Below are 13,559 nucleotides of genomic sequence, written 5' to 3' on the forward strand. Positions count from 1 at the left end.
ACATCTCCGTAAATCTAGAACCTAGTAAAAACCCTGGTACATATGAAATGTTAAATAAATATTTGTGAAATGAAAAGACTGATCTTACCCACTTGGATGACATTCACTATGACGTCTAATTAGATGATCTCCAAATCCACCTATCCAGCCCTGACCTCTACCTTCCACATCTTTATTTAATTGCTAAGAGACTAGGTATAGAACCCATCCCCCTCCAATATAGATTTTTTCTAATGATTGTGGCATAATTTGCTTTGCAAACTATAGACAAATCCCTTCCTTTGTACTCCAATCCAATTAGTTACTGACTCATATTATTTTTTCCTGCATGTATTTTTTTCTATTCCTACTGCCAAGTTTTACTTCAAGTTCTCCTGATCTTACAGTTGTAGCACTGGAGTAGCCTCCTGCCAAATTGCTTGCCTTTAGTTCCTCCTCCCTCAAATTCATTCTTCATACAAATTCCAAGATCAACTTTTCCATTACGTGTCTCCCATCCCGTCTCCGACACCAACAAGTATAAACACCTCAAGCCCAGCATTCTAAGACCTTAATATCATTTTAAATGAAATCATCAAAATAAAGGTACATTTGGGAAATGAGGTGGTAGACTCTTACACACTTTCAGATGTGATGCTAAAAAGTCAGGTATGTACTGAAAGCCAATGAAGTAGAAGTTCCTTGAGGAAACCTGCAAGACCTTGTTTATGTCGTTCATTGCTAATCTACCCGAAGTGCCAGGAATACAGTAGATATCAATGAATTATATTTGTTGATTAAGTAAATACTTTCATAATAATTTTAAAATAAATGAAGGATCATAAATGAGAGAATGAATGCCAAGATGAAGGTAGTATTCTTTGAAAATCAGTTTGGTATTTAGACACATGGAGCTTAGTAAATTACTTTTTATTCTTTTTATTTAATGTTTTGTAAGAACATTAATCAAGTTCTTACCACTTTCAATGATTTTTACATGGATTTAATCTTCACACATCTCAGTGAGGTAGGTCGTATTAAAGCTAAGAAATCTGGTATACATAAAGTTTAAGCACATAAAACATTTTTTGAAGCAGGAAAAGCAGTGATGAGGATGTGATTAGGATGCTGGCCATGAGGAAAGAAAAAAAATAAATTGGAAAAAAAATTTTTTAAGTAGAGGCTAGAATAGTAAAACCACCACCTCACATCATCAAGCACTGTAAATCTGCTTTCACTAATAAATGTAATTTTTAAAATGACATATGTATCATCAGTCTAAATACTAAATGATAAAAAGTTTGCTATCTTTCTTATTCTTTAGATAAGATTAAGTTGTATTATTTTCTTCCCACACCCCAGTGGATGGATTAGAATCTGAGTAATAAAGTCACCACCATGGATCTGAATCCAGTGTGGACCAGCTTTACCTCTGGATTCTACAGCTACGTATCATATTCCAGCCATTCATGTCATTCATGAAAGCCACTGAGACACATGGAAGCCTGGGTAACTGAGCACATTAGCTCATTTCAAATCCAGCTTTAGTAGTATAACCTACAAATGGTGAATCAGAAGAATCACCTTCATTTTTAGAGTACATCACTAAAGTAAATATATTTCAATACTAGCTCTCACTTGGTTGTCTTTTATGTTAATACAAAATGTACATTCAAATCACTGCAGAAGCGAAAGCTACTGCAGCACTCTGATGTTCACCTCTGTCTTAATGCAGGCTTTTATACAACTCACCAGATGAGAAACATCAAAAAAAAAAACCCCTAGGTTCTTCTTTTATTGTGTTAAAAATAAAACTTTCCAGGGGTGCCTGGGTAGCTAGTCAGTTAAGCGTCTGACTCTTGATTGTTGGCTCAGGTCATGAGCTCACAGTTAGTAAGTCTGAGTCCCCACACTGGGCTCTGCACTGACAGCTGCGGAGCTTGCCTGGGATTCTCCGTCTCCCTGTCTCTCTGCTCCTCCCCACTCGCTCACACCCTCTCTCTAAAATAAATGAATAAGCATTAAAAAAATAAAACTTTTCAAAGTCTTCAAAGACATAAAATTTACATTCAAAATGAATTATAAATATAATGAAAATTTAAGTAAAATGTTTTTCCTCTTACCCTGTCCAGTTCCAGTGTAAACTTCTGGTCCCATGACTGATTGGAAATGGGTTTCCAGCTCGTCTGACCAACCACAGTATTATCTAGCTTCAAAACCGCACAGACATCATCTGTAATTACAATTTATAAACTTGCTTAAATATTTTAAAACTTTAAAATAGAAGCATCACTGTTTAATAGGAACAAAAGTCTCATGAGCCTTTAAAAGTAAGATTTTTCTTAATACTGAAGCTTTTGAATCTTAAATGGCTACTTTTACATGTACACATACTTCTACCAGATGCTCCCAAATTATCCTCTGTGTTTGACAAAAACACAGAGATCAAATGCTGTCTATTTTGTATGTTTGTATATCAACAGTCATCATTCAGTTTTCTCCCTCTACACTTCTATTTGTAGAGTTTGTCACCTTAGACAATTTTTGTTTCCACACTTTCCCTAAAATCCCTTTCTAGATGAAGGAAGACACTGACATATGCACCTCTGTACTCTGTAGTAGGTTTAACTGTCACAGGCCTTCCCCGCCCCCAGTGCTACCTTTATATCATAGTTTATAATTACATTTTAGAACATCTGCAAAGTGCTTCATAAACCTATTGCATATTGCTCTTACCACTTCCACCTATTCCCCCATTTGTTTGCTAACTGAGCCACTACTAGTAAACACGTTTGGTCCTGTGGTTAGTTATCAAGATTGAGAAGTGTCACGATGTCATTAAAAGATAAAGATGTGACAAGACTCAGAGCCTCCGAACACTTTCAGTTTGGCATAGATTGATCCTGAGCATTTCATTCTTCCAAAAGAATTAATGTTACGTGTCATTCAGTTTTCTAACATAATTTCAATAAATTTGGTTGCCTTTGTTTCCTGTCAGTATAGCTTTCGGTATTTTAAAGTTAAATTATAGAAGTCAGAACATAAAGCTTTTTGTTCAACTTTGGCTCTTTCCCATTGCTAGCTGCATTGTTAAGTTCTTTGTATAGGCCCTTTAATTTGTTATACGATTTTTTTAAAAATTTGGTTACTGAACTGGACAAGTCGTCGGTTTTTAGGAGATTTCGACTACTTCCACTTTTACTTTTACTTGTTCTGCTCATGAAAGATGATCTGGTTTCACTTGGACTCCAACCAGGTAGTGCAACCGATGTTGCTTTTGACCGTCCAGGGACATTCTCTAGAATATCTTGACAGCCCATAAGACGAACTTCCAAAGTACCTATCAGCATGAACAAATATCAAATAAGAACATCAATTTTTAATATATAGAACTATGTCTTTGTTACCTATTCAGAAAGGATGGGGAGAGATCTGCCAAAATAACAAAATCTCTTCTCCCAGAGGATCTGTGAGGTAACTAATCATCCTTCCTGTTTTAATTAGAGAAACCTATTGAAAATTCTTAATAAAACTATAAGAAATTTTATGGAAAGAACAGCGCCTTCCAATAGCTGTCCAAAAACTTGTTCTAAAAGAGGTTACATAAACTTCTTCTATGTCTGAATACTCATTTATATAATTACATGGAAGAATTACAAAATTATGTGGATAGACCATGTGGGAGGGAAAACAAAGCCAAATATCAACATAAACATACAGAAATTAGAAACAAGGAAATCTGACTACATGAAAAGCAGCTAGCCATGTTTAGTAGTTACGTAGTTAATACAGAAAAAGACTTTACAGGGTTTTTTTGTATAAATAAATGGGTTTCCTGTTCTATTTGAGATGTAAAATAATATTAACTTTCTAATAGTGTAATGAGTCAAATAATTGACTGTAATTATCTAAGCATAATTCTGATTTCCTTAGGCAAATAAATACTGAAGGTGTTCAAATGAAAATGAGTAACTCTAAGGCTATCTAAAGATACGGTTTGTCATCATTTGGGCTAGATTTAGTATACCAGAAGTTAGAAATGGTGCTATAGTATTAAAATTTTAGATAATGCACAGAGAATAACATTTTAGGAGTTATTTAAGTACTCCTATATATAACATTTAGGGATATTTCCTGGTCCCCATGAACTTAAATAATTAAAGCTGAACTCGAAAGTAAAAAGGCCTGGATTTATACCCAACTCTAAAAAAAAAAAAAAAAAAAAAAAAAAAAAAAAAAAAAAAAAAAAAAATCAAACAAAATACGTGAAAAAAGTGTTAAAGACATTGGAGGTCAGGAAATGAAGAACACTGATCCCCAAGAGATGGCAAACAAATGAGATGAACCCTAAGACTGCTTGAGTTTACTGCCTGGAATATACCTAGGACATAGTGCAGGGAGGGGAAACTCAGGTGCAACCAAGTGGACTACCTGTGTGAAGGAAACGGACCGGAGAGTATGACACAGAACTGATCAAGGTGGCTAGAATTCACAGGCAGAGTAAAAGATAGACAACAGCTGTCCAGAGACAGAACTAAGATGTGCAGAGGGTTCCCCTAATCAAGTATTCAGTCTTGCCCCAGTAGTAGAGAATAATTACTCCTACGTTAAATGATGTTCTGGTCTGTATAACAAATCTTAAAAGCAATACCCGGTATTGTTTAAAATCAATACAGGTATTGCTTCAAAGCAATACAGGTAACTTAACTGTGACCTAGAACAAAGCTCAAGAATATTTATAGGAATACAAAAATATCCAGCACCCAAAAGCTAAAACTCACAATGTCTAGCAATCTAATCAGAGACTACCAGGCATATTTGTTTTCTGTTGCTGGATTACCAATTACCACAAATTTAGTGGCCTAGAACAACACCCATTTATTATCTCACAGTTCTGTAGGTCAGAGTCTGGGTGAGTTGTCTGTACTCTCTGTTAGAAATCTCACAAGGCTGAAATCCTCATATCTGCCAGGCTGGGCTCTTATCTGCAAGATTTGAAGAATGTGCTTCCAAGATCATTCAGGTTGTTGGCAGCCTCCAGTTTCTAGCAGACATAGGATTGTGGTCCCTATTTCTTTGCTAGCTGATGGCCAAGGGTTGTTTTCAAGTTCTAAAGGCCGCGTGAATTCCTCACTACATGCTGGCCCCCTCTATCTTCAAGCCAGCAATGGCACATACAATCTTTTTCATGATTCAGATTATTCTTCCCCTTCTGCCACTGGCCAGAGAAAATTCTCTGCTTTTAGGGGGTTCATGTGATCATATTACACCAGCCCAGATAACTGCCCTTTATATTAACTCAAAGCCAACTGATTAATAACCTTAGTCACACAGGCAAAATCCCCTTTTCCATATAACATAGTATTATCACAGGAATGATGTCTCATCGTATTCACAGGACAGGGGTTCCAAGGGTCATTCTTGAAATTCTGACTATTATACCAGGAAAACAGATAAACAGAAAAGTAAGAAACATAGTAAGAAAAAAAGAAACCAAATGAAAATCAATCCAAAACTGACATGAACACATTCACACAGTGATCATAATTATAGTCCATCTGTTCAAAAACTTGAATAGAGACATGCAAGAAATCAAAAAGACCCCAAACAAAATCCCAGACATAAAACTACCATGTTAGAGACTTTAGGAAAAATATACTGGGATGAGATTAGTGGCAGATTATACATCGCAAAAGAAAAGCTAGTGAACTTGAAGCTAAAGCAGTAGAAATCGTAAAAAAAAAAAAAAAAAAAAAATAAGAGAAAGGAAAGACTTGAGGGGTAAAAAACACAACAACAACAACACAAAAAACCAGCGCATATATAAACTAAGTTTAACTTCAAGTGGCCCAATATGTGTACAACTAAGTCCCTGATGAAGAGCAGAGACAATTGGGACAGAAATATATTTGAAAAAATAATGGCTGAAAAATTTCCAAATTTGATGAAAACTATAAACCCAGTAAGTATCCAAGAATCTCAAAAACACCAAGCAAAAGAGCAATAAGTAAATCACATGAAAGCACACGATAATAAAATTTCTCAAAACAAGTAATTCAGAGAAAATATTAAAAACAGCCAGAGGAAAAAAGATACGTTACATACAAAGATTAGGATCACAATGGATTTCTCATAAGAAACAATGAAAAGCAAGACACATAAGCAACAATTTTAATGTACTGAGAAAATGAACAAGCAAATAAACTGTGAACTTAGAATTCTAGACCCACTGAAAATATCTTTCAAAAATGAAGACTTTTCAGATTTAAAAATGGGTAAAGAATCCATTTTCAGCAGACTACCATGATCCAGCCATATCATTCCTAAGTATTTACCCAAGTGAAATCTACATTTACACAAAAACTGCATAAGGATGTTATTACTAGCTATATTTGGAAAAAATACAAAGTGGAAACAACTCAAATATCAGTTGCAGGTGAATGGATAAACAAATTATGGACTATCCATACAACTGAATGCTATTAGTAACAGAAAGGAACTACTGATAGACACAACATAGATGAATATTAAAATAGTTATTCAGAGTGAAAAAGGTCAGAAATCCTTCTCTTCCCAAAGAAAACAGTATATACTGAATGATTCCACCTATAGAAAATTCTACAAAATGTAAACTAATAGCAAGTGACAGAAATAGGTCAGTGATTGCCTGGAGTCAGATGTGGGTAAGGAGAGCATGAGAAGAGCAGGAAAGAGGGATTACACAGAGGCACACAAGGACACTTTTGGGATAATGGATATATTAATTATCTTGATTGTTGTGATGGTTTCACAACAAAATTTATGACAAAATCTTCAAGTTATACACTTCAAATAAAACTGGATGTTGATGATGGTGGCACAACTATATACATTTCCTAAAAATCCTAAAACTAGGGGCGCCTGGGTCATTCAGTTGTCTCTGCCCCTCCGCCACTCGTACTCTGTTTCTATGCCCCTCTCAAAAATAAACATTAAAACATTCTTTTAAAGTTCTAAAACTATATTCTTAACAAAAAAAAAAATTTTTTTTTAACTTTTATTTATTTTTGAGAGACAGAGAGCATGAATGGGGGAGGAGCAGAGAGAGAAGGAGACACAGAATCAGAAGCAGGCTCCAGGCTCTGAGCTGTCAGGACAGACCCCGACGAGGGCTCGAACCCACGAACTGTGAGATCATGACCTGGGCTGAAGTCGGATGCTTAACCGACTGAGCCACCCAGGTGCCCTAAAACTGTATTCTTCAAGTGTGTGAATTCTATGGTATATAAATTATGTCTCAATAAAGTTACTAAAGTTGGAGGGGAAGCTTCAATTTTTATGTTTGGTTAGGCTATGGAAATATTCTGTAACTATAAAGTGCTAAAACAGATTAAATAGATATTATTTTAATTTTAATTCAAAAGAAACAACTTGTTGTGTTTGTGTGTTTTATTTCCTTTTTTGTTGTTAAACTGGCAAACTTAGCTCATTTCCATTGTAAATGTTTAGCTGTAAAAGTCATCCTGGGGAAACTGAAAACATCTGGTCACTACTTCAAACCCTGGTAGCTTATTAAATATTTTAGTAATTTCAATATATTAGGAGATGACAATGCTCAGCACCTGCTTTCATTTAGGAAAAAGAAACCTGGAGGGATTTAAGAACTTTAGTAAGCATCTAGAAGTTTCTTTCCTTTATGAGGTGACACAATTGCAATTGTGTGTAACCATATTAGAAATACTTTAAAATATTTTACTTTTATAACCCACAATATGAAATTTTTAAAACAAGCAATCCAAGAAGTAAATGTCTGTATTCATAAGCAGTAGCTATGAATTCCATTAGAACAAGTAAATGTGTTTTTTTTTTAATGTTCTGAAAAAACTATTTTATATCCATTTTACTAATTCAGTATTTCATCTTGGTACAACTGAGTAATGAAGGTATCTTCTTTCATAAAAACAAGTAAAAGTCTCAAAATGTAGACCAAAAATTCAATTATACCTTAGTTCAAAGTAGCACCAAATTTGCAAATTTCAATTTTTATTCATACAACCACAAAAGAAATCAGAATATAAAGGAGACAAACCACAAATAGCATGTAGTGAAAAACTCAGGAGGGTAAATGTTCCTACTACTTATCCAATATAATTCTTCATTGTGTCTAATCCTTTATTAAGACCAATAGTATTTCTCTTTCTAGTTACTCTGTCTTTAGCTTAAGGTTCAACATGAATTCATTAAAAGGTTCAGTAGGAATTTAAAATAATATTTTTAAAAACCAAAATGTCTTGGGGTGTCTGGGTGGCTCAGTCAGTTAAGTGTCTGACTTCGGCTCAGGTCATGATCTCGCGGTTCGTGAGTTCGAGTCCCGCGTCAGGCTCTGTGCTGACATCTCAGAGCCTGGGGAGCCTGCTTTGGATTCTGTGTCTCCCTCTCTCTCTGCCCCTCGCCTGCTTGCACTCTGTCTCTCTCTCTCAAAAATAAACATAAAAAAAAATTAAAAAAAAAACCCAAAATGTCTTAAGAACTGTAAGATACTTCCCTTTATGCTGACAATTTACATCACTTTGAATAAAGTTCAGTAAGGCAATGAAGAACAGGAAAAGAGAATGGAAGAGGTTAGAGTTGGGGAGAGAAGTCAACAAGAATAGAAAGGGAAAAATAATTCCAGCTGTATCAGGTGTTTTCTAAAACATGGCTTTATTACTTTTCTAGAAATATTGTTGATTTCCAAATATTTGACAACCATATTTTAATCAATGAATCATTCAAAAATTCTAAAATATTATTAATGCATTCAGCACTGAGTCATACAATGGCAAAACTTAAGTGCAGTGCCTTCCTTATTGTCAAATAATCTTTACCAAGTTTCTCCTGAAACTATAAATATCCTGTGCTAGGGGCTAGAATTACATGTAGGCAGACAACAAAGTCTTTGTTCTTCACAGGTCTATATTCCAGTTTTGATTTTAAAAAATACAGTAAGAAGATGGATAACAAGGCAGATATTAAACAGGGACTGTGCACAAACCAGTTTAACTGTGATAGAAAATTCATAATAGGAGTTACAGAAGATGTGACTAGAATGATAAACACTTTAATAAATATTTAAAACATTTAAAATAAAATGGAGCATTCTGACCAAAGATTCCCAAGCTTTCTTGTTTCATGGTACCCTAGTGTACCAATTTTTTCACTGTGCTCCTAGTCTGAAAGATACCTAACAGTTCTGTTTCATAGAATATTGTAATCAATTAATAACTATAAAAACAATACACATAACTTGAAAGAAAAGGTAATCTTATTTCACTCGTAAATAACCATACTTATTTCCTAATGGGATGTTTACACTGAGCACTGTACAACTTCTCAAACTCTGGAATTACACTGGAAACCACCACCTTCTTTTCTACTCCATGTTGATTTTCACATGGTATTTATTATATCACAGCAATGCAGGAAAACCCTGTTTCATCAACATTTATGACTTCACTCGAAGCACCATCTCCTGCTAAAACTATAACTACTTTGAGCTAGTAGTTTAAATGGTGACTGTAGGACGTGAAGTAACACTTTACTTTGAGGGCTTCCCTCGAAAAAGTTAAAATATCCTGTTGTACTCTGTTTATTCATTCTGGCATCCCAGGATACCTCAGATTTAGAAACTCAATTTGGTAACTGCAGGTTTAGACTGATCCTATTAGTGGCAACAGCACAGTTTAACTATAAATTTGTCCTTCAAGTTTTAATATAGAAGTCTGACATAAAACTGATTAATGATACCCAAAGCTACCAGAATGTGATAGCATGCTATGCAATTCTGAAGAACACTTTCACATCTTCAAAATACTCAATGACATTATTAAAGTAAAGCCCTTGTTGACATTCACATTCATATGGTAATTTAAGAATTTCCAGGGGTGAGAAGTCAATGTAACAAAAATGTCATAATCACATGGACCATAAAAACCTTTGTAGCTGATAGAGAAAACGGTGGGGCAACAAGGTCCTAAAGCAATTTCTCCACAGAAACACAGGAAACAAACAAAACAACCAAAAATTAGCAAAAACTGTTAGAATCAAGTGTATGAGAAATGTGGAAGATAGTCAAAGGTTTACTGCAACCAAGCAAATGCTTACTTAACAAAAACACAGTAAGTACTCAATAGGAGACTCTGTAGCACTTTAACTTACCCTTGCCTCATCTTCCTTCTACCCACATGGTTTGTTGATAATTTTCAAGACAGCAGTTGGAAAAGAAGACCTCATTCTCAAGGAAGTGTGGTTGCCTGCTTTGAATGAACTGAGGGCTCTCTGATGAACTAACACAAAAGCGTGCCTTAAAAAAAATTGTTTTTTGCCTTACTAGGAAATCTCTCAGGGCAGAGAAATAGCTAAGTGGAAGGCATTTAAAGGCAAATAAACCAGTCATTGCAACCTGAGGCAAAAGATATCAATTGGGACAAACAAGATATCCCAAAGACTCTTGGAGGAGAACATAAGGAGTGGGATGTTTTGGGGAATAAGGGCTTTGCAGTATTTCCACTGAGAAACTAGAAGGCTAGAGAGAAAAGGAGGCATCGTCAGAAAAGGCCTGAGAAAGTCCTAAGTTCTCACATCTGGCTGATCTTCAAGTTTTGTGCCAGCAAAGGCAGAGTTGTAAGATGCCTGGGTGACTGTTGGGGGTATGCCCCCAACACACAAACACGAGCCCAGCTACAAAGATAGGCAATTTTTTTTCTTTCTGCCTGCATGCATGAAAAGAAATGTCTTTTAAATTACTAGCTGACCACTAGTCTTAATAAAGACTTCAGTGACCATACATGACAACAACTACAGTGTTTACAAAATCATTTATAAAAGCCCCTAAAAAACTATATCCCACACAAACAACAAGAAATTCTAGAGAAAGGGAGTGTCTTCCAGAGTTACACATTATAATATTCACAATATCCAGTTTTCAATCAAAAATTAAGATGCAACCTGGAAAATAAGGAGTATGGCTGGGGTGCCTGGGTAGCTCAGTCGGTTAAGCGTCCGACTTTGGCTCAGGTCATGATCTCGCGGTCCGTGAGTTCGAGCCCCACGTCGGGCTCTGTGCTGACAGCTCAGAGCCTGGAGCCTGTTTTGGATTCTGTGTCTCCCCTTCACTCTCTCTACCCTCCCCTGCTTGCATTCTGTCTCTGTCTCTCTCAAAAATAAATTAAAAAAAAAAAAAGAGTATGGCTAATTGACAAGAAAGGCAGAAATTAATGGAAACTGATGAAACCAAGACACTGGATCTATTAGACAAGGACTTCATATCAACTGTCTTACATATTGTCAAGGACCTACAAAACAAAACAAGAACAAAACCAAAACCAAAACTAAACGAAAGAAAGGAGAATGGTGTTTTAACAAATAGAGAATATTAATGAAGACATAGAATTTATCAATAAGAACCAAATGAAAGCACAATACTAAAATTTTTAAAATTTACTAGAAAATTGCAATAGAGTTGAGCAGGCAGAAGAACTGGCAAACTTAAAGACAGGTAAATTAAAAGCACCCAGTCATAGGAGCAGAGAGGAAAAAAAAAAAAAGAAAAGTGAATATAATTCCATGTTATTTGAAGCCAATGGTAATAAAGAACATTGCATGAAGAGATATATTGATTAAAAAAAAAATACAGCTTTTTATAATAGGAAAATAGAAACAAGAAGATGAAATCACATTTTTAAAGAGTTGGAAAAAAGTGAAAGGGCAGAAAAAGATATTCAGTGCAAATAGTAATAAGGAAAAGACAGTTGAGGGAGCTACACGAATATCAGACAAAATAGACCTTCAATTCAAGATTCTTACAGGAGATAAAACAGGACATTATATTTTGATAGAAGAGTCAATCCATCAAGAAGATATAAAAATTATAAACATAAGTGCACTTCACAGCAGAGCCCAAAAATACATGAAGCAAACATTTACATAATGAAAAGGAGAAATAGGCACAAAAAATAACTGAGACATCACTAACTGACTTTCAGTAATGGACCTACTAGAATGGCAATAATCAAAAAAAAAAAAAAAACAAAAGAAAAGGAAAATATCAAGTGTTGGGTAAGGATGTGTGCTCTTAAGAACACAAAATGATGCTGCAGCCACTGTGGCAAATAGGTGACCATGCCTCAAAAATATAAACATAAAATTACCACATGACCTGGTACTTACATTCCTAGGTATACACCCAAAATAAATGAAAACAGATGTTCAGACAAAAACCTGAACAAAAATGTTCATAAGAACACTATTCACAATAGTCATAAGGTGGAAACAACCCAAATGTCCATCAATTAATAAATGGATAAACAAAACTTAGTATATACCCACATATAATTGAGAACTATTTACCATAAAAAGAAATGAAGTACTGATATATTCTACAAGGACAAACCTTGAGAACAGTACACTAAGTGAAAGAAGTCAAACACAGAGGCCAAAAATTATATACTTCCATTTATAGGAAATATCTAGAATAGACAAATCTACAGAGACAGAAAACCAACAGTGGCTGCCAGAAGCTGTGGGAATGGGGAGTAACTACTTAATGGGTACGGGGTTTCCTTTTGGGATGATGAAAATGTTCTGGAACTACATGATGGTGATAGTTTTGCAACACCATAAATATAGTAAATACTTCTGAATTGTATATTTTTAAATGGCTAAAATAATAAATTTTATGTTATGTGTATCTTATCACAGTATTTTAAACATCTGTGCATACTTCTTAAAAGTACTCATACTTTTTATTCATTTATTAAACCAGGACCCGACGTACACACAAAAAAAGTGCACCCAAAACAATTAGGAGATGTATGCAACCTACCTGTTAGTGCTGCCGGTTTGGACAGTGTACTATATTGGTTCTGTGTAGATATCATACTTTGACGTGGACTTAGTGTTGGTGATGCAACAAGTGAAAGCTCCTCAATGATAATACTGCTTTTGGGGTGATTCTTGGGGAGTTCATTTAATCTTTGCTCTAAGGAATACTTTAAAAGGTCCAACTTCTGACTTGATTCATTAAATCTTGCTTGGGCCTTGAACAGGGAAAAGACAATTGTTGTCATTTAAATAATTACATTCTTTGAAAAATGTATTTATTAAGTTAAAATATTTATTTAAAATTACTTCTGAAAGTGCTTTTCTGTCTGTTACTTTTCCTGAGCCAAGTAATTTCATTACATTCTTTGCACCTTCTGCTACTGCAAATTCTATCCTAAAATGATGCCTTAATTCTTCCATCCGAAGTTCAAGAGGACTTATGACAGGTTTTGCTAGAGGGGGGAGAAAAAAAATGCAATTGAACCATTTATTTGGTATTTTCATATACAGTGATTAAAACTCATGAAAAAGAAATGAATTCTTACAATGTAAGAGAAAAATTAGTTAAGTAAATAAACACTGAAGTAATAATAGATACAATGTTGAAATAAAGAGCCTTCCATTTTAGCCATCAAAACTCAAAGACATAAGGCCTCCTCCTCCTTAATTCTGAACCACTGCTTCTTTACTACATGATATTTATTAAGCACTATAAGCCCATAATAATAAGCATGACAATT

At 34.8% G+C, this 13,559-nt stretch overlaps 1 protein-coding gene across 7 annotated transcripts in view; it reads right to left on the bottom strand.

Annotated features, from left to right (window-relative positions):
• Nucleotides 1–13,559, bottom strand: part of PKN2 (protein kinase N2) — a 163,456-nt gene that overhangs the window by 76,464 nt on the left and 73,433 nt on the right. For all 7 annotated transcript variants that reach the window (XM_049616842.1, XM_049616845.1, XM_049616844.1 and 4 more), the window contains exons 5-8: nucleotides 13,126–13,271; nucleotides 12,821–13,034; nucleotides 3,134–3,319; nucleotides 2,103–2,212 (exon numbers count right to left, since the gene is read on the bottom strand). In XM_049616842.1, coding sequence (XP_049472799.1) covers nucleotides 2,103–2,212; nucleotides 3,134–3,319; nucleotides 12,821–13,034; nucleotides 13,126–13,271 — 656 coding nt within the window. The remainder of the gene's footprint in view (nucleotides 1–2,102; nucleotides 2,213–3,133; nucleotides 3,320–12,820; nucleotides 13,035–13,125; nucleotides 13,272–13,559) is intronic.

The sequence above is a fragment of the Panthera uncia genome (genome assembly GCF_023721935.1).
Source record: "Panthera uncia isolate 11264 chromosome C1 unlocalized genomic scaffold, Puncia_PCG_1.0 HiC_scaffold_4, whole genome shotgun sequence".
NCBI classification, from domain to species: domain Eukaryota; kingdom Metazoa; phylum Chordata; class Mammalia; order Carnivora; family Felidae; genus Panthera; species Panthera uncia.